The sequence below is a fragment of the Gasterosteus aculeatus genome, chromosome 8 (assembly GCF_964276395.1).
Source record: "Gasterosteus aculeatus chromosome 8, fGasAcu3.hap1.1, whole genome shotgun sequence".
NCBI lineage: Eukaryota > Metazoa > Chordata > Actinopteri > Perciformes > Gasterosteidae > Gasterosteus > Gasterosteus aculeatus.
This window is the reverse complement of record NC_135695.1, coordinates 10421537-10446993: the sequence shown is the minus strand read 5'-3', so window position 1 is coordinate 10446993 and position 25457 is coordinate 10421537. Positions and strand designations below refer to the sequence as shown.

The 25457-nt window shown below is 43.9% G+C and overlaps 3 protein-coding genes across 32 annotated transcripts in view; 2 read left to right on the top strand and 1 right to left on the bottom strand.

Moving 5' to 3' along the window:
• The window catches only part of dock7 (dedicator of cytokinesis 7), a 41072-nt gene extending 28028 nt beyond the window's left edge, over positions 1 to 13044 (top strand). For 6 of the 30 annotated variants that reach the window (XM_078108128.1, XM_078108121.1, XM_040183393.2 and 3 more), the window contains 23 exons: positions 334 to 473; positions 849 to 1018; positions 1662 to 1837; positions 1954 to 2136; positions 2638 to 2797; positions 3024 to 3120; positions 3762 to 3779; positions 4756 to 4852; positions 4950 to 5084; positions 5177 to 5329; positions 6136 to 6294; positions 6480 to 6580; positions 6705 to 6897; positions 6991 to 7134; positions 7365 to 7496; positions 7934 to 7948; positions 9829 to 9954; positions 10045 to 10134; positions 10253 to 10489; positions 10581 to 10724; positions 10815 to 10921; positions 11218 to 11385; positions 12305 to 13044. In XM_078108128.1, coding sequence (XP_077964254.1) covers positions 334 to 473; positions 849 to 1018; positions 1662 to 1837; positions 1954 to 2136; positions 2638 to 2797; positions 3024 to 3120; positions 3762 to 3779; positions 4756 to 4852; positions 4950 to 5084; positions 5177 to 5329; positions 6136 to 6294; positions 6480 to 6580; positions 6705 to 6897; positions 6991 to 7134; positions 7365 to 7496; positions 7934 to 7948; positions 9829 to 9954; positions 10045 to 10134; positions 10253 to 10489; positions 10581 to 10724; positions 10815 to 10921; positions 11218 to 11385; positions 12305 to 12347 — 2988 coding nt within the window. In that variant the 3' untranslated portion in view covers positions 12348 to 13044. Of the gene's footprint in view, positions 1 to 333; positions 474 to 848; positions 1019 to 1661; positions 1838 to 1953; positions 2137 to 2637; positions 2798 to 3023; positions 3121 to 3761; positions 3780 to 4755; positions 4853 to 4949; positions 5085 to 5176; positions 5330 to 6135; positions 6295 to 6479; positions 6581 to 6704; positions 6898 to 6990; positions 7135 to 7364; positions 7497 to 7933; positions 9003 to 9819; positions 9955 to 10044; positions 10135 to 10252; positions 10490 to 10580; positions 10725 to 10814; positions 10922 to 11217; positions 11386 to 12031; positions 12052 to 12304 lie in introns of all 30 variants that reach the window. The other 24 variants (XM_078108129.1, XM_078108123.1, XM_078108117.1 and 21 more) reach the window with 10 other exon arrangements.
• Positions 13045 to 13093: 49 nt separating this feature from the next.
• Positions 13094 to 23185, bottom strand: usp1 (ubiquitin specific peptidase 1). The gene is made up of 9 exons (XM_040183396.2): positions 23050 to 23185; positions 22354 to 22586; positions 18742 to 18886; positions 18219 to 18317; positions 17812 to 17978; positions 16983 to 17641; positions 16509 to 16667; positions 16188 to 16389; positions 13094 to 15050 (listed from the first exon to the last, which is right to left on the bottom strand). Exons 2-9 carry the CDS (start codon positions 22518 to 22520, stop codon positions 14156 to 14158), a joined length of 2493 nt encoding a protein of 830 aa, XP_040039330.2. The 5' UTR covers positions 22521 to 22586; positions 23050 to 23185; the 3' UTR covers positions 13094 to 14155.
• Positions 22527 to 25457, top strand: part of kank4 (KN motif and ankyrin repeat domains 4) — a 55794-nt gene continuing 52863 nt past the window's right edge. Inside the window, exon 1 of the mRNA XM_040184043.2 lies at positions 22527 to 24263. The gene's annotated coding sequence lies outside the window, so the exon portion shown is untranslated. The remainder of the gene's footprint in view (positions 24264 to 25457) is intronic.

Below are 25457 nucleotides of genomic sequence, written 5' to 3'. Positions count from 1 at the left end.
ATAGCTGGCATCTGTGACATTTCTGCAAACTTAAAGACTTAAACTTGCTAGAATGGGGCGATGCTAGAGCCATTAAATCAAATCAAAGAAAAAATAGATGGGGGGGAAAACCATGTTAACAATGACAGCATTCGTAGCATATTGACTTACATAATGCTAACCTCTGGAGGGGGACTCACAATTATATGATTGTCTTGTCAGACTGTAAGTTTTCAACCACTCCTTAACACAAAGAAATCCTTAACACTCACAGAAGACACAGTTTCCTTCATTTAAATGATAATTATGTAGGATATTAATGCTTTATTTTTTATGTTCTGTGTTCTCTCACAGAGCTCTGGGTTCTCCACACATGTCCAGGACCAGAAGATAGCCAACATGTTTGAGCTGTCTGTCCCCTTCAGGGAGCAACATTTTCTGGCTGGACTGGTGCTGTCTGAACTGTCTGTGATACTGGACCCGGACAATGAAGGGTGAGTTCTCCCTGAATGCGCACGCTCTACACCCTTTGAGGATCGTTTTGTAAAGACAGAATTTATGTCTGATTGAGTGTAAGACAAATGGTCATCACTGAGATTTATTAATGGATGCTATTGTGTCCGTTTGTGTGCATCTTCCCATTAAACTGCCAAATACTGCAGTGAAAAGAAAGTGATATTCTCCGATTAAAGCCTCTGTATCTGTAGGTGAGAGATAAGCCTGTTTTTCACTGACATGCATTCATGTGGCTGAGTCGAAGTGAAGTTTCATGTGGCTAGGATCTCTTGTTCTCGCACCCATTGTGCTTTTCGAATTTAAAATTGAAAACACGATATCTAGCTTTTCTTTTACCTTCCTCTTCCCTTTAGAATGTTCAGCCTCCATAAGAAGGTGGTGAGTGTCGTTCATAACCTCCTGTCCAGCCATGACTCCGACCCTCGCTACGCCGATCCTGAGGTCAAGGCCCGCGTTGCCATGCTTTACCTACCTCTCATTGGCATCGTCATGGAAACACTAACACAGCTCCATGACTTTACAGGTAAAAATTAGGAGTTTCTTTCAACGTCCAGTAAATAATTCTATATTTTGTTTTCACCCACAACTATGTCAGATGTTATCTCAGTATGTCAGATCTGTTTGCTTCCTACTGGCATGCAACATTGTGGCTCGGGGTGTCTCTCTTGAAACATAACGTTACGAAATGCCAAATAACCTTAGCTATTCAAACATATGCCATGGCAGAGTTATATTTTGACCTGCAATAGCATATCCTTTGGAACTCAGAAGGTTATCATTTGACCTGCAAAGCGTGTTGCACAACATCATGTGCCTGATCTGCAACCCTAGTTCATCTTTATGGCATTTCTTTTTCACTCTCTAAACTGAAAAATATCTGATCTATTTAGTGAGATCCGATTTTTTTTATTGTATTTTTTATCCCATTCAAGACATCGCATCTACAATAGCGGTTACCTAGCTTGTTTCTACACATGGTGGGTTCAGTCTGTGGAGTTTTTTTCTATCAATAGTTATGAGTCTCGCTCTTTTGGTCTCGTTATATCCACATCACATTTTCACTGTCTTGAGTCGCAACATCACACCCAGAGCGTCAGTCCAAATTGTATTGTTTTTAATTCCAGTTAATGTGTTGACTTTTTAAACTCTCGATTTCATGTCACTAGAGTCCCACAACCAGTGGGGTCGTCCAGGTCCCCAGGGAGCGGCGATGGGCAGCAGTGGAGAAGAGGCGGAAGGAGAGGGTAACAGCTTGATCAGCCAGACTGTCGCCATGGCGATAGCAGGCACCTCCACCCCCACTCCAATGTCGCGACCAAGCAGTTTCTTGCTCAACGCACAGGTTCGACTCCACAACCTGCAATTAATTAAAGGAACGATCCTCCTGCTGGTCATCGTCACAACATTTTTTACAATGTTCTTTGCTCCTGGCTGATTGCTCGTCGTCCATCTCTCCAGGCTACTCGTCAGCACGGGACCTTCTCGGCCGAGTCAAGTCGTAGTCTGCTCATCTGTCTGCTGTGGGTGTTGAAGAATGCTGACGAGCTGGTGTTACAGAAGTGGTTCACAGACCTGTCGGTGTCCCAGCTCAACCGCCTCCTGGATCTCCTTTACCTCTGCGTCTCCTGCTTTGAGTACAAGGTAACATCAGCAATCAATACAGCAGTGTGACATAACAGATCACTATGCGGTCGTCAAGGACACACAGAGGGTTGAGTAAGCCCGCCTATTGGGTAAATGTTGGGTTACATTCACGTCCCAGGAATACAATGTATTTTAGTCCTATTACAGCTTATTCTGTGTTCACTTTTTTCTTCTTCCAAAGCTTCTGAGCGTATGATTAGTTTGTACTGTCCTCTTTCGTTCAGAACAAGGTTTTCTGCAGTGGCTATGCCTTGCCTAGTTAAAGTGTTTTTAAAATAGTAAAAACAGACAGCTTTCCGCTCCCTATGCTTTAGGCATCCGTTTATTTCTTTATCTTTTGCTTTCCGCCATGCCATCTGCTTGCTGTTTGCGTTTCTGTGCCCTTGCACATTTGCTTTTATGCTCTAAACTTGCTTTGCCTGCTGAGTGCTGTGGTGCAAATAACTTCCCGGCTTTGTTCTCTGTCTGTCCACTCATCCTCTGCCTCATGGATACAAGGCCCATGTTGTGTTCACCATGCAGGGGAAGAAGGCATTTGAACGGATGAACAGCCTGACCTTTAAGAAGTCCAAAGATATGAAGGCCAAGCTGGAGGAGGCCATACTCGGCAGCATTGGTGCCAGACAGGAGATGGTGCGGCGCAGCCGCGGACAGCTGGGTAGGTCTCTCACTCACAAATCACCGTGTTTCGGAAGCACACACACACACACAAAAAGTAAGGCCAACGCAGTAATTGCGGTGTATCCGGCTCCCCGCACACCACTTTGATATTATTATAGATCCTATTACAGGAATTGAGCCAAAGTCAGTGACAGTTTCCCTGTGTACACATGCCTTCTTTCACCACCAATAAAACCAACAACAACCCTTTCCTCACCATTTAGAGCGGAGTCCATCGGGCAGTGCTTTTGGCAGTCAGGAGAACCTTCGATGGAGGAAGGACATGACCCACTGGAGACAAAACAGTGAAAAGATGGACAAGTACGCCCTTCCTTACACTTAATCCACATGCAAATTCTTACCAAAGTTCAATGATACGCCCGAGACACCAAAGCTGACCTTTTAATGAACTGTGTTTTGGAGTTTTTGTTCTCTGAAGGAACACATACAAGCACACAAACACACATTAAATAGAGTACACAAAGGGTGTATACAACATAATCCATAAATGTTATGAATATGTCCATCCCTACTTTCACTCTTCAGCTCCATCTGTTCCCTTTTCCCCAATTATAATAAGTCATTTGGAAAACTTTAAACAAACTGAAACAAAAGAGTGATTGATCATCATTCCATTCTCTAATCAGGATATCACTACTAAAGTCCTTCTAGTAATAGATACAAACATCCATATGTTCTTGGCATTTACATACAGTATCAATCTGATTATCAAAATCATTTAGATGTTTTCCAGCAACTGCCGTTATCTGTGTTGCACAAACTTAAAAGCAACAGTTTTGTATCTTATTTCACTTATTTTGACCAATGGAGACAAACGGTACAATTTTTTTTTTTTCATTACTGAAATTAGATTTTTCTCTCTGTTCTTGTTGTAAATTGAGCCAACCTTTGTTTTTGGTTAATTTCCATTTGTTCTCTCACATTGCTGTGTGTTTATGTAGGTGTCACAGATCAATCAGGTATTGTATGGACCCCCCTTGCAGTGTGCTCCTTTGAATCCCCCTTGCTTTACTTCCTTGTTTATGGTGTATTCACATGCTTGTGGTCAGCCGGTTGCCAGTCCTGATTAAAACTAGTCTTGACACCTAATAAGTTTTGTTTTGGGTGAGCCACATTCATTATTCTACCTACTGATGCACCCATGTTGTTCCATCCATTTTATTTACACATGCACATGAATGCACCAACAGAGAACTCCCTCCCCGTTCCCATCATTCCCTCTGCCCTGGTAACAGTGTCTGTCTCAGGGTTGGTATTGGTTGCAGTGGGTGCTTTTTAACCAGTGTGCTTCTTGTTCTGGGATTCTGATTCATGTGCCTCCCTGGTTGTTGCAGCCGCAAAAAGAGAGACAAATATAACAACAGCTCTTGTTTGTCATTATTTTGTTGGTTTTACTTTTGAATAGTAGAATAGATCCATTGCTACTACAAGCCTATCCCGTTAGGGTTTTATACTCCCAACACGTATGTAGATGTTTAACACTTAGTCCAGTGTTGTGCCTATGGAGCACGAGTGCATCACCTTACTGGTATTAATGAAGAACAGCCTCCTCAATGCCTTCAAACATCTCCCCCCTCGTTTGAGGTTTGAACAAGCAGTGCACATAAGGGTCAGCATGCATCGTTTCTGTTAATCATTTGTTAAGTTTGAGCTCTGTGTTTGAGGGGAAACGACATCTTGCCAAGTAAAATATATTTAATTAAAGATTAGAAGAACCTATTGATTTGACCAACTTTGGGCTTTGGTTGCATGAAGATATCCTACATCATCAAAGTTAATGAAAACAAGATCAGAATTCCTTTTTCTTGCTACATTGATTATGATTAATGTGCTGATCAGAAGCCTATGCAACCTTTAATGTTGAGCATCAACAGAATCGCAACGTGGGAGTTGGAAATCTGTTGTTGAGGGAATCTTCTGGTTTCTTGCCTGCAGGACCCGAGCCGAGCTGGAACATGAAGCCCTTATTGATGGTAACCTTGCGACGGAGGCCAACGTAATTATTCTTGATACTTTGGAGATCATTGTACAGGTATGCAAGTGGTCAGTACTTTCTTCGTTAACCCATCCAGACTGCTACCAAAAATAGCCCAAAACAAACGGCTGCACATGTTCCACCCTCCCTTCAGACGGTGTCAGTGACCGAGTCCAAGGAGAGTATCCTCGGTGGCGTGCTGAAGGTGTTGCTCCACAGCATGGCCTGCAACCAGAGCGCCCTCTACCTGCAGCATTGCTTCGCCACACAGAGGGCGCTGGTGTCAAAGGTTAGACTACTGGACCAGTTATTCTTGCACTTTATTCCAGGACTTAATACTTGTACTGTCAATTTGGGTGTCTTTTCTCTCTGCCTGTGTAGTTTCCTGAACTGCTGTTTGAAGAGGAAACGGAGCAATGTGCCGATCTGTGTTTGCGGTTGTTAAGGAGCTGCAGCAGCAGCATAAGCACCATCAGGGCCCACGCCAGCGCCTCCCTCTACCTGCTCATGAGGCAAAACTTTGAGATCGGCAACGTAAGTGCTGCTGGCGGAATTAAGATTTACAACTGCACAGTTTTTCAGCAACAAATTACTGTTGAACCTGGGACGGGGATGGTTGTTTTCAAAGAGCGCCTACAATATGCCAAAAAAGCACGACCTGTACCACACGTGCCTCGGGATTTGACCTCTACTTGAATCTCACATTTGCAAGTCCTTCTTTTTCAGTGACAAGGTTATTCAAAATGATCAGATTTCTTATGTAAAAGTACTATTGCTACCTCTGTGAAGAAGGTTATGTAAAAAATAAAATCCATAAAATGTAAAAGCGGGTCCGAATAACAAGGAAGAAGTGTCACTTTTTTTTACATTGGTAGAAAGGACATGGACTCAACAAAGGTTCATGTTGCTTCCAATGATTAAATCTATTATTACAAGGAAATGTAAATGGTTCATGGACTGTACTTGTACAGCGCTTTTCTATTCTTCCAACCACTCAAAGCGCTTCTTAATGTCATCATTCACTCATTCACACAGTGATGACAGCAGCCGCACGCGGCAGCCGATGACAGTTGGTTGTGGTTCGCCACACGGTTTTGCAGCTGAGCTAACCCCGCCCTACCACATTCCCATTTTTTGTTTACTCTACATAACCCAATTTAGCTCAAAACCAAACTTTAAAAAAACATAAATCTATTTGTGGCCCAGTTGCATGTGAACGGAGCCTTTCGCCCTTCAGAGACCTTTAGAAATGACTCGACCTTTGCACTCCTCATCTATGAGAGTCAGTGCCTTTGACTACATGTTTAGAATCTTTCTTTCCTTTGTGGTTGCACTTTCAGAACTTTGCAAGAGTGAAGATGCAAGTGACCATGTCTCTTTCGTCCCTGGTGGGAACGTCTCAGAACTTTAATGAGGAGTTTCTGCGTCGCTCTCTGAAGACCATCCTCACCTACGCAGAAGAGGATCTGGAGCTGAGGGAGACAACGTTCCCAGACCAGGTACAGATGGATCCATCAAAGTCTTTAGTTGTCTTTAGTTGTGTTGGAGGACTGCTGAGTGACTGATGATTGATTTTATTTACAAAATGCACTGATTTCTACTGATGTTCTCTTGTGTATTTGTGTAAGATAAAAGATGGAGCTGGCAGAAGGACACAGCCCACACTCTGCTTTGTTTCCCTCAGGTCCAGGACCTTGTGTTTAACCTGCACATGATCCTATCCGACACAGTCAAGATGAAGGAGCACCAGGAAGATCCTGAGATGCTGATAGATCTCATGTACAGGTACAGAACACTCAAGCAAACACCTTTTGATCTCCTCCAAACGTATTTCTGCACTGAACATTGCCAGTGTGTGCCCTCATGTGTGTGTTTGTGTTTGTGTGCGTCTTTGATCTCACGTCTCCAGGATTGCGAAGGGTTACCAGACGTCACCAGACCTGCGGCTGACCTGGCTTCAGAACATGGCCGGAAAACACTCAGAGAGGAACAACCACGCGGAGGCCGCTCAGTGTCTGGTGCACAGCGCCGCCCTGGTGGCAGAATACCTCAGCATGTTGGAGGACCGCAAGTATCTGCCTGTGGGATGTGTGACCTTCCAGGTAAGGAGAGCGCCCGGTAGAAATGTGTGCGCCTGTGTTGTTCTTTTTGGGTATTCACACGTGTGTGTGTGTGTGTGTGTGTGTGTGCTCCAGAACATCTCCTCCAATGTCCTGGAGGAGTCGGCGGTCTCCGATGACGTGGTGTCGCCAGACGAAGAGGGCATTTGCTCGGGGAAATACTTCACCGAGATCGGCCTCGTGGGACTCCTGGAGCAGGCTGCTGCCTCCTTCTCCATGGTGAGAAGTGGAGGAGGACGGAGGGGGGGGGTGGAGGGACGTGGATGTCGCCCACTGGCTCTCATTTTCTCTCACTAAACTAATGAACTCATTTCACGATGAGTCATTGTAATCATTCGTCAGATGTGTGTGGAACCTTAGTTTAAATTAAATGAAAACGTGAATGAATTTCAGGTGATGGTATTTTTGAATGAGTGACTGTAGACTACTTGTCTCCGTCTCCCTTCCAGGCGGGCATGTATGAGGCTGTAAACGAAGTGTACAAGGTACTGATTCCCATCCATGAAGCCAACAGGGACGCAAAGAAGCTGGCCACCATTCATGGCAAACTACAGGAAGCCTTTGGCAAAATCGTGCATCAGGTAAACGCACGCACACACATAACGCAGATTTCACTCAAGGGTCATGTTCATGGCCTCAAAATACGTCATGGTCTTCAAACAAATAGCGCAGTAGCAACACCGAAGCAAAATAGAAATATTGTGCCTAGCCATTTGCATGGGTTTATTATTTTGGCATTTTATTTCCGGTTCCGGGCAAGTCGTGGCCAAGGTTACCGGTCGTTCTGTGTGCAGAGCAACTGCACGAGGCCAAGAGTTTTTGGTTATGAAAAAGGATGAAGTAAGGATGTGTGTTTGTCAGAGGTCAGTTGTTCTCCACTCCAGCTAATGTCCTGGATTTGTTTCAAGGAGTCCATTCCTCTCGCCGTGACGTCACTGCGTGCACAAACGCCACGGTGTAACGTGGCTGGCGTCTGTGTCTCTTGGTTCACTTGTCCTGTATTCTCTTTGTCACACAGAGTACTGGCTGGGAGGTAGGTGGCTAAACAGTTCCTGCTTGGCCCTGCTCGTGTTGTTCATCTTTTTTACTCTCATCTTTTTATCTGCTAGCCGTGGGCATTCCGCTGCTCTCTTTGCTTTGTTACATCCATTAACATCTGCAGACAATGCACAGCTGTCTGCCCCCACCACCCCCCACAACCCCCTGCTGTGTGAGCAGCAACACCACCCTCGTCTTCCTCCCTCCTCCTCGTGTGCGAGAGGAGCCCGTCGCCGTGTCGGCATGGGAACTCGGTCTCAGTGAATGCGTCACCTGCACAATCCACACTTCCTCCCGTCTTCATTTCCCGTCTGCCCCGCCGGTGCATCAGTCAGCACACACACTCATCGACTGACGCCGTCACACTTCATTTCACCTCCTCTCCAACCACGGGGCTCGATTTCAGTGCGCTGTTTTTAGGCGAAGGCCGTTGGTCACTGTCTCCACACGCCGTTAAATGAGCCTTTTGTAAAAACAAGCTGTTGCAGACCTGCATTGGGTCAAAGCAACTTCCAGAGGCAGTCCGGGTTTTTTTTCTTTCTGCCAAAAGGGTTCAACTCACAGGAGTCTCAGGATTGCTTGATTTATCCCTTTTTTATTTTGATTAGTTTTTTATTCTCGCCCTTTCTTTTATTAGTTTCAAACTAAATCGACCCCTGATATTTTTCATCCATCCTGTTCTTTTGTTAACCGTATTAACCTCTGAGTTCGTATGGTCTGTTGCATGAAGTGGACAGAGCGCTCTGAGCTCCCTTTGGAAATGCACTGAGGGTGCATGTTGTGTTTCTGACAGTTGTGGATCTATTTTTTCTCACTCTGTTTTTCTTTTATTTGTCATAATTGTTTGCCTGTGCATGGTTTGGCTCCACAACTACTGTTATGTTATTTTTAAGAATCAATGGAGATATTTATCTATTGTGTTTTAGTTTAAGTTGTTTTTTAAATTCTCTTGAGTGACTCGACCCTCATTAAAATTTGTTCTGTTTTCTCCTTTTTGATTTCCCTGGTTGCCGACCCTTCCTTCCCACTTTACTTAATTGTGTCTTGTGGTAAGTTCCTTTTTAGGGCCAGATGTGCTTCAATTTATTTTTGAAACAGAAGTTGCGGTAAAGAATACCAGATTTTTAAGATTTGGGGGTTTATTAAATGATCTACGCGGTGACGAACTAAGCTGCGAAACCTGTCAGCAGCTCCTCCCTCTCTCATGTTAAACACAAACACACACACACACACACACACACACACACACACACACACACACACGCGTACACACTCATTCACTCCCACCAGTACATTTGTGTTTTCTGGCTTGAATGAACATAAAGCCAAAATTGCTTTCCAGATGTCTGAGGGGAACAAAATTCAGTTTCTGGATTTGATGGAAATGTCTATTTTATGGGAAATGGTTGACTTTATTCACCCATTAGAAGTGCTCGGGATCATTGTTGGTTTCGCTGGTTTTCTCTCATGAATCCTGTGGCATATTTATAAAATGGCGTTAACTTTGTTTTTCTCAAAGCAGAGGAAACATTCACAGAACATATGTACGGTCAAGCTGAGCCACATCAACTTAGAGTTGACTTGAATTTCATAGCAGTAATTGTTCATGACATGAATACTGTGCTGTGTTTGTTTTCCTGTGGATGTTTTGCAATAAGGCAATAAGGCATGTGTCACACATTCAGCTACATTTGTCAATATCTTCAGATCCACAGAAATCAAAAAAAGTGGTTTCAGCTGCAAGACCTTTGTTTGTACACTCGGACTGTTATACTGCTTGTGACACGTGGTTTTATAAAGGCTTCTTATAAATAATTGAATTCATGTTCCTGCTCTGTACTAATATTTATCTGCCCCGGCTCGCAGGACGGAAAGAGGATGTTTGGTACGTACTTCAGAATTGGAATTTACGGTTCAAAGTTTGGTGACTTGGACGAGCAGGAGTTTGTGTACAAAGAGCCGGCCATCACCAAGCTGGCGGAGATTTCTCACAGGCTGGAGGTAAATTCCACTGTGACGCCTCTGGGTTCTCCTGGAATGTGCTCAGAGTGCCTAATAACTGAGGAGGTTCTGTGATGCATTTCTTCTCAGGGTTTCTATGGAGAACGATTTGGAGAGGACCAAGTAGAAGTCATTAAGGACTCTAACCCCGTGGACAAGTGCAAGTTGGACCCTAACAAGGTCAGTGCTGGGCAGGTTGTATATTCCCACCTGTGGAGGTTTTAGCAGCAAAACGTCTGGGCGTCCGTCTTCTATCTGAAAAAACAACCGAAAACCGTGTCCATTGTTGTTTGTGCAGGCGTGCATCCAGATCACGTACGTGGAGCCGTACTTCGACACGTACGAGATGAAGGACCGCATCACCTACTTCGATAAGAACTACAACTTGCGCCGCTTTGTCTACTGCACGCCCTTCACCCTGGACGGGCGAGCCCACGGGGACCTGCACGAGCAGTTCAAGCGCAAGACCATCCTCACCACCTCCCACGCCTTCCCCTACATCAAGACCCGCATCAACATCATCCACAAGGAGGAGGTGGGTGGACCCGCAGAGAGCCACCGGCCCGCAGGAGCTTTTCATTTCATCCCGACTGGCCGACCGAAGGATCCGCTTTGTCTCCTTCCAGGTTATATCCACACCCATCGAGGTGGCAATAGAAGACATGCAGAAGAAGACCCAGGAGCTGGCCTTTGCCACCCACCAGGACCCCGCCGATGCTAAGATGCTACAGATGGTCCTGCAGGGGTCAGTGGGCACAACCGTCAACCAGGTAAGGTTTTAGTCTGCATTGTTCAAGGATTTTAAGAGAATAAGTAAAGCTGTAGAAGAAAAGTCACAACGTTTTTTTTTCTCCCCTCAGGGTCCTCTGGAGGTGGCTCAGGTGTTCCTGTCAGATATTCCCAGTGACCCCAAGCTGTACCGACACCACAATAAGCTGCGGCTCTGCTTCAAAGACTTCACAAAGAGGTAGATGATGGATACAAGAAAACCTTAAGTTCTGCCATCCGAACGTCCAAAAAAATGAAAAAAGTATCATTTACGAAAAGAAAAACAATGATTTGGTTAGTTCAAAAAGCTGCTGTTGATGATGGAATGTTTTTATTTCTGCGTGAAAGAGCTCTCGTTTTTCATAATGTCCGATTTGAGAACTGAAAAGTGAACATTTAACTACAAAAAAAAAACAGCGCAAAGATTCTCCACCTGCAGTAGCAAAACAAAGTGTGGTACAGAATTCAAACGCCGGCCGTCTCTCTGTGCCGAAGGTGCGAAGACGCCCTGCGTAAGAACAAGAGCCTGATCGGCCCGGACCAGAAGGAGTACCAGAGGGAGCTGGAGAGGAACTACCACCGGCTGAAGGAGGCGCTTCAGCCGCTCATCAACAGAAAGATCCCGCAGCTTTATAAACCTGTACTCCAGGTCAACTCTCACAGGTAGCGCTGCGCGTGGCTGCCGATGACAGACACACACACACACACACACACACACAGGAGGGGGGGTCCACTTAGCTGCGATGAGGCCCTTCGCCCACGTTCCCTCTCTCCTTGTCGCTTTGCCCCGGAGCCCCATGTGTGGCTGCTGAATGGTAGCGTCACGCCAAGGTCCCTCTCAGGGAGGCCACGGTAGTGTGTGTGTGTGTGTGTGTGTGTGCACAACATTTATATGCTTTAACCTTCTCTTCGCTGTCCACCACCAGCCAGAGAGATTGTTGCTCACGTTCTGTCCATGCGGAGTGCAGCTTATGTTACGGTTCATGGCATATTTTGCAACATACTGTTTCAACATGTTATACAGACTTTCTTTCACTTTTTCGACATACTACACTATGGCTTTTTCATACTTTTTCTTGAGTTTTTTTTTTCCTTATACATATTTCTGACATGCTAGAATATATTATCAAACTGCTATTTTACAATCAGATGTATAATAAATGTAGGTTAGTCTTTCACTGATGTAACGGGTTAGAACAATGACTTCTTTAGATCTATGACATTTAGTCATAGTTTCAGCCTATGGATTCCTGCGGTGTGTTTTGGATGTGAACTTACGTGAGTCTTTGCTTCTTCAACACTCATGCAGCAAACGGACAGCTTGACCAGGTAGCTCGGGACTTTCACATTTTCTCCTTTTTCTCCTGTGTTAATGTGTTATTTCGAAAGGACATTTTAGAACTTCCAACTTTACAATGTTGCTATTCTCACAAGCCCTATTGCGTTTTGTATTAATGGAACCAGCAGATTTACAGAGTGATATCAGTTACATGTTGCTAAAATTGTTGGTCTCGAAGTCCAATTAATGCCCCCGAATCACTTCCCTGTTTGATGTAAACGTTTTCTTTCCTCTTGTTTCCAGAGATTCCTTCAGCAGAATGAGTCTTCGCAGGTTTGACATTTGAAGATAAAGAAGAGCAAATGGCGCACACTCCCACACACACAAACTCACACCACAAATTGCAATATTAATTTATTCTTGATTGTAAATAGGAGTTTTTTGAATGTTGGTCAGTTTTTCCAATATTATGTCAAAGGAAAGGCTAAACGTGTTGCAGCTCGGTACGTCATTCCAGTGTCTTACTTTGTTTACATACAAACGGTAACAGTCAGAGGCATTTAAACGGATTGAAGAGATGCTTTGACACAAAGTTCCTTTGCTGGCTATTTGTCGACAAGTCTTTAATGTCCTTATGCTATTTCTACAAATGTGCTAATGTTAGCTTCCACTTTCAAAACCAACACAACCTGCTGGAGGAAAACTAATGAACTCAGATCCGTTCATTGGTTCATAGAAGTGCCAAAAAATACTGCTTGTTTTTGACAAGTGTGCAGAGGTGTGATTTTAAGTCAAGGTGTCCAATGATGTTATGTCAAAAATCTCTATTAAATTTCATGTGTGCACTTTTCTATTATGGTGTAGCAATGCGTTTTGCAAGAGAAGTTTATTTAATTCAATTCGGGGTGGAAAAAATGGTACCATTATTTATCATGATACTTTCGTATACTTTATTGAAATGTTTTTAAAGTTAGGCACTACATCCTTCTATTATTCTATGTTGTTTATTTTAAATATTTTACTAAATAAATATTTTAATGTTCTATTTGTCGTAGTTTTATTTTATGTTGAATGTGAAGGACTATTGCTGGATGAAGGTAAAAACTTTATTGCTTTAGAATTAAACACAATAACAGATGGAATGAGTTACAGTTTAAAGGAGACAACACAACGTACGTGTGTGTGTGTCATAATTAATCACCAGGCTTTGATCCCTGAAACCATGATTGGACAAATAACCATTATTGTTGGACCTGAGACAATGTCACCGTTACTGAATACTTTAATGCAATACTAAGGAATACAAAATGAATTCTGTGGTCAAAATAATTTTGTGCCAAGTTTATATTTTCATGGTGCAGCTGATAGTGATTGACTGAGCAGTCTTAAACCAGTCTGACATTTATAGAATTTGAGTATGTAAGAAGTTAATTTACTTCTGTCACAAATCTGTTTAATTGTTGCGTTAAAATAACGTCTTAATTGATCCTCTTTTAATATCCTAACTAAATAACTTTACTCTCAATTTACATCCTGAAACAGCTACTAATGCACTCAACACCTGCAATAATTATTTGCGTATTAACAGTACCAAACATATGGATACACTTGGCATATATTAGATAAACATGGAATGTTTTTAATGCAAAAATATTCCAGTGTGAAAGTCCGATGTACTAAAAAGGTATCAGTGCAAAAGAGAAGGTTTCTGGGAGTTGCTTTCTTCATAACAAAGTCACAAACATCCACATATTGCCCCTTTCTCTTATGGAGCAGAGTCTGTATTGCTTTGAAATAGAAAAGCTATCTACGGCTCTTGAACACAAATTCATTTTAGAATAATAAAAAAAAAAAAAGCATAGAAAGTTATTATCCATTTTCCATCATCCATCATAGAATGTGTTAAAAAAAATAAGTGCTTTTCTAATTAGTAAAAAAAACAACCAGCAAGTAATAGAGAGCAAAACAAAATGAATGACGGATCAGAAAAGCACATAGAAAAGTAAATTCCCTTTTCACTGAATAGTTCTCAAACACACCTGAGGGGAGCTCACGTGCTAATATGACACCCAAAGTATTTTTGACCCAGTTTGCATTATTTAAAAAAAATAAAAAATAGTCCATCCCGAGTCTGCCGGGAGCTTTGAGTCCACGCTACAGTTGTGCTTCGGGCATCCTTCGGTAGAACAGCAGGTACGGCGTGGACGAGGACAAAGTCTCAGGGGAGCAGGCTCGCAGGAAATCCTCCTCCTCGAACAAACGCACCTCAGAGTCATCAAACAGCAGCCATTTGCCCTCGTACTCCAGGAGGTTGTTCGAACCCTGCGTGTCCTTGGGCGCGTCCATGACCGTGTCCTTGAGTGTGTCCTTGGGCGCGTCCTTGACCGTGTCCTTGAGTGTGTCCTTGGGCGCGTCCTTGACCGTGTCCTTGAGTGTGTCCTTGAGTGTGTCCTTGGGCGCGTCCTTGACCGTGTCCTTGACCGTGTCCTTGAGTGTGTCCTTGAGTGTGTCTTTGGGCGCGTCCTCCTCTCCTCCGGTTTCCTTCTTAAGTCCTGCTTCCTTCTTAACTCCTGCTTCACTGCGAGGGCCCCTAGCGGGCTTCTTCCGCTTGGATCCCTCAGTCAGGGAGCTAGGCCGACTCCTCTGGCCTCCCAAGAGTCCGACTCCCCCCTCCGACAGCTTCTTCCCTCCCACTTTGCTGCTCCCCAAGCTTCCACTTCTCAGCCTCCTAGTGCTCAGGCTGAAGGACACTTCTCCGTCGTCGTAGTCCGGTGGCTCCTCCTTCACTTGGACCCCCTCTTTATTTTCCTCCTCCTGCGTTTCTTTGCGGTCGCACAGCCCGGGCTTTTCATCCATCAGGCCGGACGCACGGACGTAGGCGGTGTAGTGGCCGCTGCTGATGGTGACGCCGCTGTGCATGACTACGGCAAACAGCTGATAGCGTTGAGCCTTGGCGGACGAAGACTGAGTGCACCAGTCCTCCAGAGACAAGGTCAAAGGGGTCTGCAGGGGCGTGTTCACTTTGGACAGGCCGGCGTACGGGTCCGAGCTGCAAGGAGAAGAAGCGGCGGGACGAGTGAGTGTCTGGCAGGAGTCTGTAGCAGATACGACTCAAGACGATGGAGCTCAAACTTAATTCCAGGCGCCACTAGTTTACAGTAAGTGTTCAATAGGGATGCTTTGTATTGCAGGAAAAGCATTAACTGAAAAACATTCAGTGTAGCACGACATGCAAAAAACAAAAAGTACGGTATGTCAAAGAAGCAGAGACATGTCATTGGGCCGCACTTTGCTGTATATTAGTATGCATTCAAAATGTCATTTTAAAGTATGTGTAGTAGTTCATAAACGTGTTCGTGTATAATATGCCGCGGCGTTGTGCATCATAAACAGCCCACGTCTACTAAAGCAGCGGCACCGTGTCAGCATAAAGCACCGTGTTCCTGCTGAATGAATGATGAAGGAGCTGAAATGAACATAAATGAGTTTGTAGTCAGCCTTGAAGGAGAACACACGAGAACACAGCGCCGCTGAGGCCATCGACTCGTCTGCCTGAAGGACTCCACCTCCGTGGATATGAAGACAAGATAGAAGACGTCTTGTTTAAACTGTCCTTAATAAACTATTTAAATTAAACAGATGCAATCAAAGGGCATTTAATTCTGCACTCTGAGCACAACGGGGAAGCCATGAAGGTTGAAACTTCAATGTACAGAGCAGAAATGTTCCGCGAAACATGGAAAATAATGAATCACACTAATTCAACTTTCTTTTCCTTGTTTAGAGGTGTTGCTCTTTTTCTGTAGGCATTTTAAGATTTGAAAAAAATACAAAATAAGGTTGAATAATATTATGATCGTTATATTTGATCAGATATATTTGGGGTCTTAGATGTGGAAGAATGAAGGATTGATTTTAAATTAACGGCATCTAATCATCTAATGTGATTTCACACATTATGTGATAGATCTTTTGCACCAAACTGCGTTGCAACAGCTTGGTGCCATGTTTACTTTCTGTCAATGAAAACACCATTAAAACTAAAAATAGCCATTACTTCATATAGTAAGTCGCCGTCTGTCAGAATTGTGTCCACTTTGATGAACGGTTGCAGCCCCAGTATAATTATTCTGCAATTCTTTGGTAGAAAATACTGAAGGAAACCGATTGGAAAGAATCAACTCACTCTAAACTGTTGGCAGAGAAGCGCTTCAGGTGGATGGTGATGACTTCGGGAGTTTTGTCAAACAGCAGACTTCTCTCCGCCTCTGTGTAATGGTGACACGTCTCACAGAAGTACTTGTCCTCACCGACGATGCGCTCCACCGAAGCAAACTGAGCGATGGCCCACTTCAGGGTCTTCAGCTCTGGTTTGGGATCCGGGGACACTGGGAATAGAGAGGAGGTCATAATTGTTTATTCACTCTGCATTGTTCTTTTTGGGGAGACGGTTGTGTTTCAATAAAGACTTGCAGCACTGATAGCAGTCAGAAGTGGCGGCGTTTACCCTCCGAGAGGTCGTCCGGGCTGCTGGGCTCCTCGTCGAGTACCGGCACACTGATGTCCTGGAAATCTTCTCTCCTTTCGGTGAAGCTCTCGCACTCCAGACAGCGTGTCCTCAGCAGCAGCTGTCCCTGGAACAAGTGCTCCATCAGGTCCAGCCCCTCTGGGCAGAACACAAACAGCTGGGTTGGTTCACTGAGGTTAGATTCAGGGGACAGTCTCGTCATTTGACCGTCTACTCTGAATGTTTGAGTGCATCGAGCCTCATCGATAACTATAATAGAATAACTTGACTAAGATTTGCACAATTTGTTCCAACAAAAACAAGAGGTAACCAAATCTTTAAAAATCACTGACCGTCTATATCGACCTGAGGTTACCAATCAGCGTATCACTTATTTTATCAAATGATGACCTGTAAAACTGATCCCTCATATTAAATCACGGTCCGACTCCCCTTGCAGTAATAATGTCATACCGTCATGTTTTGCTGCCTCCTTCACATCAGCATTTTCTTCAGGTGATCTCTCTTCACTGGTCTTCTGTTCGGGACTCAGCTCCTTCTCCTGTTCCGGTTTGTTCTGGTTCTTCACGGTGCTGATCTTTCCCACGCTGAGGAACTTTGAGAAAATACTTGGTTGTTTCCCAGAAGGCCTCAGCCAGCTCAGCCTGGACCTCTTCTTCTTTTCTTTGGGGGCTTTTTCATCTTTCCCCTCGCAGTCACTGACCTGTTCCGCCGCCCTGTTGAGCTTCTTCCCCTTTTCTTCCTCTGCCTCTTTGTCCCCACAGCCGTTTACCGTGATGTCACTGGAGGACTTCCTTTTTGAGCGAGTGGAGGGTTTACAATCCTCTGCATCAGATTTCTTCTGCTTGACAGATTTGGGCTTCTTTTTGGCATTTCCCACCTCGGTGTCACTCTTTCTCTTGCCGCTGAGTTGGCCGTCGTCTTCAGAGGGGGTTTTGGATTCTGATGCAGTGCTGCTGGATCCCAGATGGACCTCTGGCTGCTCGGCATCCCTCTCCACCTCTCGCTCCTTCCTGATGGTCTCACAAGCCTCTTGGATATATCCCAGGATGCATTGCAGCACCTCTTGGGCATCATGCTGAAGATAGCCTTCATACATGGGGTTGAGCTGCCTGAAACCCACACAGAGCAGCCATGGATGGACAGGTTAAGCATACTTAAAAGTATAACGTTTGTGCTGCTACTCTTTGGGGATTTTAGATACATGTGGAATAAGTACAATGTATTTAAATAGGTTTCCAAACAGACAAAGGATTGCATCCTTTTTGGATCAAATCATTACCTGAGCGTGTGGAGTACTTTTCGAGGAGGTGTAGCAAGTTCTCCTTCACTGAAGCTGTCGGGGTTTAACAGGAAGCTGGACTGCAGCTGCTCCACTGATGTTATGAGACTGTTGAAGCTCCCAAGGAGCTCCATTTGAGCAGGCACAGCCTCATCGATGACTTCTGACTACGGGGAGGTCAAATAAAAACAAAAGAATGAATCAAGATGGTTTCAGTTGGGGCTTTATATCCAGTAAATCAGAAAGGTCCGATACAGGTCAGGACGCAATGACACAATCAAATGTCTTTGACGGCACAATATTGTAAAACAGCCTTAAAAATATCATCTTGAATTAGTAAAGTTGATTAAATAGATCAAATTTGAAAGCAATCGTTACATGCATAAAAAAAATTTAATTTCACTAACCTCATCTCTTTTGTCAGTTTCCTCCTTTGGCGAGTCATTTTTAGACAGGTTGTACAGTTTCTTTATTCCTTGTCGGAGCCCTGGGCAGTAGTACAGCACCTGCAGAAAAAGGAAGACAAATTAGGATATTTGTCTGATGGAACGCACAGTTTGTTTTGTATACAAACACCACAAGAACTGAAACTATGGCATTGCTTTGTTGTATTGTCTGCAGGGACATAACAGGTGTTATTAGATGTTGATATTATCCCAACTAGAAACAGCTATGTGGTGCACGGCGGAGGACAGGAGGGGTCGATAGCTGGTGATTAAAAGCATCCAGATCATCACTGGTACCCATCTACAAAGCATCAGTGATATCAGTGAGAAGAGAAGCCTACGAAGAGCTAAAATGATATCAAGACAAAATCAGCCACAACCAGTTTACCCTGCTGCCATCTGGGAAGAGACACACAAGTATCAGCTGCTAAACAACAAATGACGTGTATAAATATACACCTTGTCTGCAGTGACAAGGACCCACCTGTAAGATACAGTTCAGATAGCAGGTGTTGCCCAAGTTGTTGAAACCCACAAATGGCACCAAGCGCTCCCTCTTCTCGTGTGACAGGAGGGGACCAGGTGAGGCAGGACACGGAGAAGGACCGGGGACAACCTGATCGCAGCCGCTGATCAGCAAAGACAACGGTTTCAAATTAAAACAAAAACAGCATAGCTTGCTAATGACAGTTTAATTGTTGTTATGGTCCGCTGCACATTATTTGATGTACATAACCAAACAGCCAACATGGATAATAGGCTATTTTTTATTTACAGTTTTCTTAAACTAAGTAGCTTTCTAAACTGAGCCACGTTGTTGATTTCTCATTTGAAAAACACAAAGACCCAAACATAGATAAACCTAAAAAAAAGTTTACCTTTCAGATGTTGTTGTAGGAGGCCTTTAATGCAGGAATTAAAACGTTTTACAAAAAAAAATGTTCATGTATGTTTTTAGAGAAATGTTGTAATATTGGGCTTAGTTGAGAGCAGAATTTCTGTATTTGTACTCAGATTGTCTGAACAATTCAGAACAACCAAGGGTGCATTTGCAGGTTTGATTGCTTACTTAGCCCCATAAAATTATATATACACATACATACATCACACGTTAGTTATATTTTTTTTAAGTCATTTATTAAAAATAAAATATTAAACAGATAAATCTGTAGCTTTTTCTAGCAACTTCTTAATTCCTTTTTTTCTTTTCATGACTGACTTTCATTGGTTGTGAAAGTCCCAAAAACAGTTCTTGTCCTGTGAAAAGCAAAGGCAAACATCACACTTGCTGCATTGCGCGTTGGTGTATCCTTTATTGCAGTGTCTGCAGCGTCCTCTCCTTGTCTTCCGTGGGAAATGTGCAACTAGGTCCTTGCGTACATCCAATGGGAGTTGAGCACATCTCTTGGATGGTCTCTTCCAGAGGGCTACTTGATGTCACTGTCTGTGTTGCTGGGCTCCCTTTGCCTGGAGATGGTCGTCCTTTCTTTGGAGTTTGATGTGTTGTGTTGACTAGGATGAGAGAGGATGCTAGCTGTGCCTGAAACCGTATCCTGTTCATTGTCTCTTTGTTAGAGATCTTGAGAGCTTTGCAGTCCCGCTTGTAGAGGAGCCAGGCATTGACCACAGCGAGGATGATGGTGTGCCAAAAGATGTACATGTACCAGCGACGGGATTTGATGGGGAACTTCTATTTGGCTGTAAATGAGTCCCAACAAATCCACACCTCCCATGTACTTGTTGTAGGCACCAACAAATGTAAGGCCTCTCAACTTGTAGGCACAATGTAGGCTCTGTTGACTTTGTCCCAGCGTTGAATCTTCTGCACAGGTTCAGGTCCAGCAAACGAGGACACAAGTGTGACAGCCCTGTTGTCATACCATTTGACAGCACAGATGTTGTGATTCCCCTCCACTCTGACATCATGGCTTCCACTCCCCTTTTTCTTCAAACTCTTCTCGTCTTCAAGGTTACAGTTGGGTAAGCGCACCTGCCCGGCTGGTCCCACATAATGAATTCCCCGTTCAAGGAGCTTTACTAATAATGGAACACAGGTGAAGTAGTTGTCTACATAGATTTTGTAGTTCTGACTTTCTGGAAGTGTGGAAGCAAGTTTCATCACAACATCATCTGACAATCCAAGTTCAGGTTTGGCTTGGTAGACACTGCCTTGGTAGACATCGAAGTCACACATCATGCCAGAGATTCCAGTTCTCACCAACACTTTGAATCCCCATGGGTTTGGCTTGCCTCGCATATATTGCTTGATGCTGCTGAACCTCCCCTTGAAAGGAATCATCATCTCATCCACAGAGTTGTGCTCTTCTGGTACCACCTGCAGGCATTTCTCTCTGAATGAATCAAGCCATAGTTTATCTTTCTTTTCCGTCTCAGATACTGTCATGTTGAATGTAATGATGTCAACAGGGATTGGAATCTGTTGCGTGGCATCACATCAGCAACAGGGGAGCACTGTGTCTCTGTCTCCCAATACATACGGGTTCCAGCCATTTGTACCAGGCCCATCTTCAGGTACATGCCAAACATTTTTTCAATTTCCTGTACAGTGGTGTTTACAGATTTTCCGTCTGAAAGCTGTACTCATTTGTGTTTTGTGTCAGAGCCTCAATCATGTCTTTGGACACAAACTTCTTGAAGTATTCCCATGGTGTGTGGAGGGAAATGTCATCTCCTGTGATATCCAGACCAGAAAGATCAGTGTTGGGACTGATGAAATCTTTTTTCAGCCAGCGATACCTGTCAGGGGGCATGGTGTGTTTGTTTGTTTGTTTGTGGCTCGATGTCCACGTAATTATCAGCTGGACAGTCCATGGGTGGTTGGTTTTCTTTGTCCACTTGTTGACAGACATCTTCATCTGAGTCTTCATCAGTGTCATTGAGGTCCATCTCAAATTCCCTGTCACCATTTTGGATGGAATCAATCACATCCTGCACACTGTATCGCAACGCTCTCCTTGCTGGTGGCATTCTGAAAATAAAACAATTAATTAACATGTATAAATATGCTGCTTTTTATATTGTAGTACATAACCTGAAGTAATAGGTTGGTGGACCAAGTGCTCAGGGTAGAAATGTTTTCCAATACTGTCCGTTTATTGTAAGTTTCTTTCTAACCTGTTGCTGTCTGCTAAATGTAAATGGCATAGCCTATGCTGTCTACTTATCATGCTAAATGAAACATGCATCCCAATCACCAGCCATTTAGTCAAACAATACTGCTTGTTATGCGCTCTAATTATCATACTAAAAGGAAAGCATGCATACCCCCACTTACATTAACACCCCACATTCAGGAACATGTTCACCTTTCCCAGAACTGAATGGTCTGTTGATATCCTCTGGAATTTTAGGTCAGTCTGATCAAATGAACTACTTTTCAGAGATACAACTTTTAAAATCAGCCAAATGTGACCAGAACACAACAAAAGAGTAGAATGTACAGGTATACTGTCCATGTATAAGAAAATACTCTTTCAGGCAGTGGTGTAGTGGAGGGAATACAACCTGTTTGAGCCCACTGCAACAAGCCAGCTATTTTGACTACCTCACTCACCCAGTGTTGTATAAGTGCAACAAGTATATAACAAGCTCTAAATGAAATTTGATGAATTTATTACACAATAACTACATATGTACATGCTCTAGACATTATAATAACCAAAAAATATATAAAAGACATTTTACTTACTTGAATGTGATGAATCCAGTCCTTTGAAACAAAGATGTTGTTCGAAGGAAACCTTGAGATGTTGTGAGTTCATGGCCATAAGGCGGGATTTATAAACAAATGTATAATCCAATAGCATTGTGAGACTGAACAATAGGACCGAATGACTATGTAAATGTAGTAAACATAAAAAATAACATTGTTTTTAAGGATGGTTAAATGTAACGTTGTAATTTTACAACAATGGGTGTTACAGGGTTAAAGGACTTGTTTACGATTAAAATGTTGGGGTGAATGTGTTTGAATGACTCTCTGGCATGTTTTGGGCAAAGAGCAGCAGAGAGTCTGACCCAGCTTCGCCTCAACAAAGGTGTTCTGACCTTCGACCACACAACACAGATTACCCACCTGGCCTCAGGCTCCACTTGCTCAACTGCTTTGGGCTCATCTGCTTGAGGTTCGGAGAAGTCCAAAACCCGCTTGGTTTCCTTCTTCTGGTGGTACTTGAGAGAGAGTTTGCTCTTCTTGACGGGGCTCCCCGCCGCCGCGACGTGTTCCCCCTGCAGGACGGGCATCTTTCTCCCGCGAAACGTCCCCTCGGGCCGATGCTGGTCTTCACGGAGACGCAACAGCGCACCTCACTGGCGAGAGGAGAGAAACGCGGCGTAACGTCAAATGGGCGCCATCGGAGTTCAACGATAACGAAACCTAAACTACGCGATGAGTTTGGTTGTAACGTTATTTGAATACGGTCAACGACCTGTCGACTGACGCTAGCTAACCGCACTAGCGTTAGCTAGCGGGAACTAGAGACGTGTCCGCTTCAATCGAGTGAACAACGAGTTATATAACGTGTTCGCGTTAGTCTGCGGTGACGTGCTGGTGGCTCTCTCGTTAGCAAAGCCACGTTCAATCCGAAATAGAGCCGTTTACACCGGCAACTGACGTCAGGAACGAGCTGCGGTTTATCGCGCAGCGCGGAGACGAAAGTGGGTCAGAGCGGCGTGGTTGTAAAAACGGCAGCACGTAATCTTTCTTCTTTTTTTTTTACAGTCCAAAAACACAAGCTACGAACCCCCCCCCGTGACGCGTGTACACTCTTACTTGAACAAGTCGATCCAGCGCGAAGTCTTAATGTATTTCACAGAGTATCCAGTCAACAATAATGTTTGCCAGCCGGACGGCGCAGCAGAAGTTGGCGCTTTTTTCTGACGGAAAACCGGAAGACCCGCAGTCATCTGTTCTGCCCGCGAAGCGCCGACACGAAATCAAAACATCGCAAAGAAATGTCCAAATAATGATCAGCCTTGCAATTAAACGTATTTTTGGAGGCATAAAAAAATCCTTTAAATTATCAAATACGTTTGTAAAATTCTATCAGCAGAAATTTCAGGCCACAGGCTTTGATTAAGTCACCTAACTATTTTAGGCCCACATGGCCTCGTTTCGAAGCCATTTTTGTAGTCCTTTATCAAGGTGCTTCAAATTAGATTGAAAAAGAAGGATTCTTCCTTAATTAAAAGACATACGTAAGGCAATATTTATTGGAAAGTGAAATTCAACAAAAAAAAATTAAAAGTTGTAAAATCATTTCATGCAGGACTTTAACTTGAACGTCCCCTTTTTATGTGTTTTCCGAACTTAAATAAATGAAAACAAAAGTTACTTCTTCCATCCGGGCTTAACAGGAAACAGAACGGGTCATGTGCTCGGCAATTTGGATTGAAAGGTAGTACTCCAATGTATTTAAAAGCGTAACAAAACTAACCAGTGATACTGTTACTAAGAACTCAGCATAGTTTAGGTTTGAACCTCCACATAGATTTACTATGTATTATATAAACATGGAGTCTGCCTTTCTTTATCACATGCGCCCAGATAACCGTTGGATCCCCAGGTCCATTTAAATAGATTGTTCTAGATTAGGTCTGTATTGCTTTGGAAAAAAGTTTAATGGATTCACAAGGAAAGGACAGAAGTTTTCATGTTTTTTTGGCCTTTATTTTTTTAAAGATTTTCGCCTCTTGTTAAAGCCACTCAGCCCTAAAACAATTTGTCTGTTGTTTAATTACTCAGACGCGTGGACACAACATTCTCTCTTCAACTGACTTTGGGAACACGTTTCATTAACAATAACAATCGGAACAGAAGGACCTGACCTCCGATCACAGCGTTCCGGAGCGATATCCACCTTCAACCGGCAGGGGGCAACATTGTAGCTGTAAACGGCGGTGGAAGTGTCGAACATCATTCCCACCTCCGCCGGAGCATCTCCTCATCTGACAGTCAGCAGAAGCTTTCCCTCCGCGAATATAGAGGTAAGACACAACTGCGGTTTTTACAGCTTTCTGCGTCATTAGATGAACTAAAATCAGCTGTAAAGGCTGACCGCAAGCGTGGTCGATTGAATCCTCGCCTTCGGCTCATGTGTCTCGGTTGTAAGTGTGTTGATTTTCCATAAGGCGTCAGAGTGATGTTGCGGGCGTGCGTTCTTCATCAAAACAATTGCATGCAAAGGCAAAGCAAGTAAGAAAAATGTGTGTCGTTTCCTTTTCACGCAGGCGGTGTAGGCATTTTCTGGCATGTGGTGGTCTTCGGGGTTGTGCAGGACGAGCCGCCGCTGCAGCTGCAGAGGGGGGGGTTGCTTGGTCAGCAACAAGAATGTGTCGATGGTCATGAGCTACCTACTGTGCCTCAGCTTCCGGAATCACTATTCATTTTCTGGCTTGGTGATCAAGTGGTGTTGCAGCAGAGATGCTGATTCCGTAGTGGAAGGGGGGCAGTCAGGACTGTAGCCCTGTGGTAGTGATGGAGCTGCAGCAAATGCTGTCAGCGTCACCATCCATGTGTTTCATCTTTGCAATCTCCAGTTCTGCTCTGGCTTTAAATCAGTGTGTTTCTTCACCAGAAGCACATACTTCATTCTTGGGATAATTTTAAACTCCACTCATAGTTTAATGGACACTTGCCTAGTGGTAGAATTAATTACACATGTAATAACCAGGAGGGGGTGTTCACAGATTTAACACCGGTGGGGAGGTGTTATGTTCTCTCACATCCCATCTAAAGCCTAACCAGGGGATGCATTTTAAAGAGGGATTACCGCGTCTCACTTCCCTCATCACCTCCTGATACCATCATTTTTGCATACTCTCTAAACAATGCAGATTATGTCACCCGTGTCCCGAACTAACTAGGTTTTTGATTGGCTAATACTTTACACAGTGGAGGCAAACACAATTGTTGTACAGTGCGCAAGGTCACTTGACATACATGGAACAAAATGAGATGGGGGCGGAATTGTACTCCCACTGAAATCCACAGCCGCCCCGTTGTGGGATATCGTTCGCTGTTTTTCAGATGACACAAAATCTAAAGAAAATCCACCTGTTTCGCCTGGATTTTGTATAAACTGCAACCTGCTGTGAATTCAAGTATTTCCAAAATACCAGCTCATATCGGCCCACCCAACAGGAATGTAACCCCTAACCCGCAGGAGTAATGAGGACCAT

Coding starts and splice junctions, on each gene's coding strand:
- usp1 (XM_040183396.2), bottom strand. CDS start 22,520: ATGCCCGTCCTGCAGGGGGAACACGTCGCGGCGGCGGGGAGCCCCGTC. Junction 18,318..18,741: donor ATCTGAACTGTATCTTACAG/GTGGGTCCTTGT, acceptor CTTTTTCTGCAG/GTGCTGTACTACTGCCCAGG. Junction 16,390..16,508: donor CCCGGACGACCTCTCGGAGG/GTAAACGCCGCC, acceptor CTCTATTCCCAG/TGTCCCCGGATCCCAAACCA.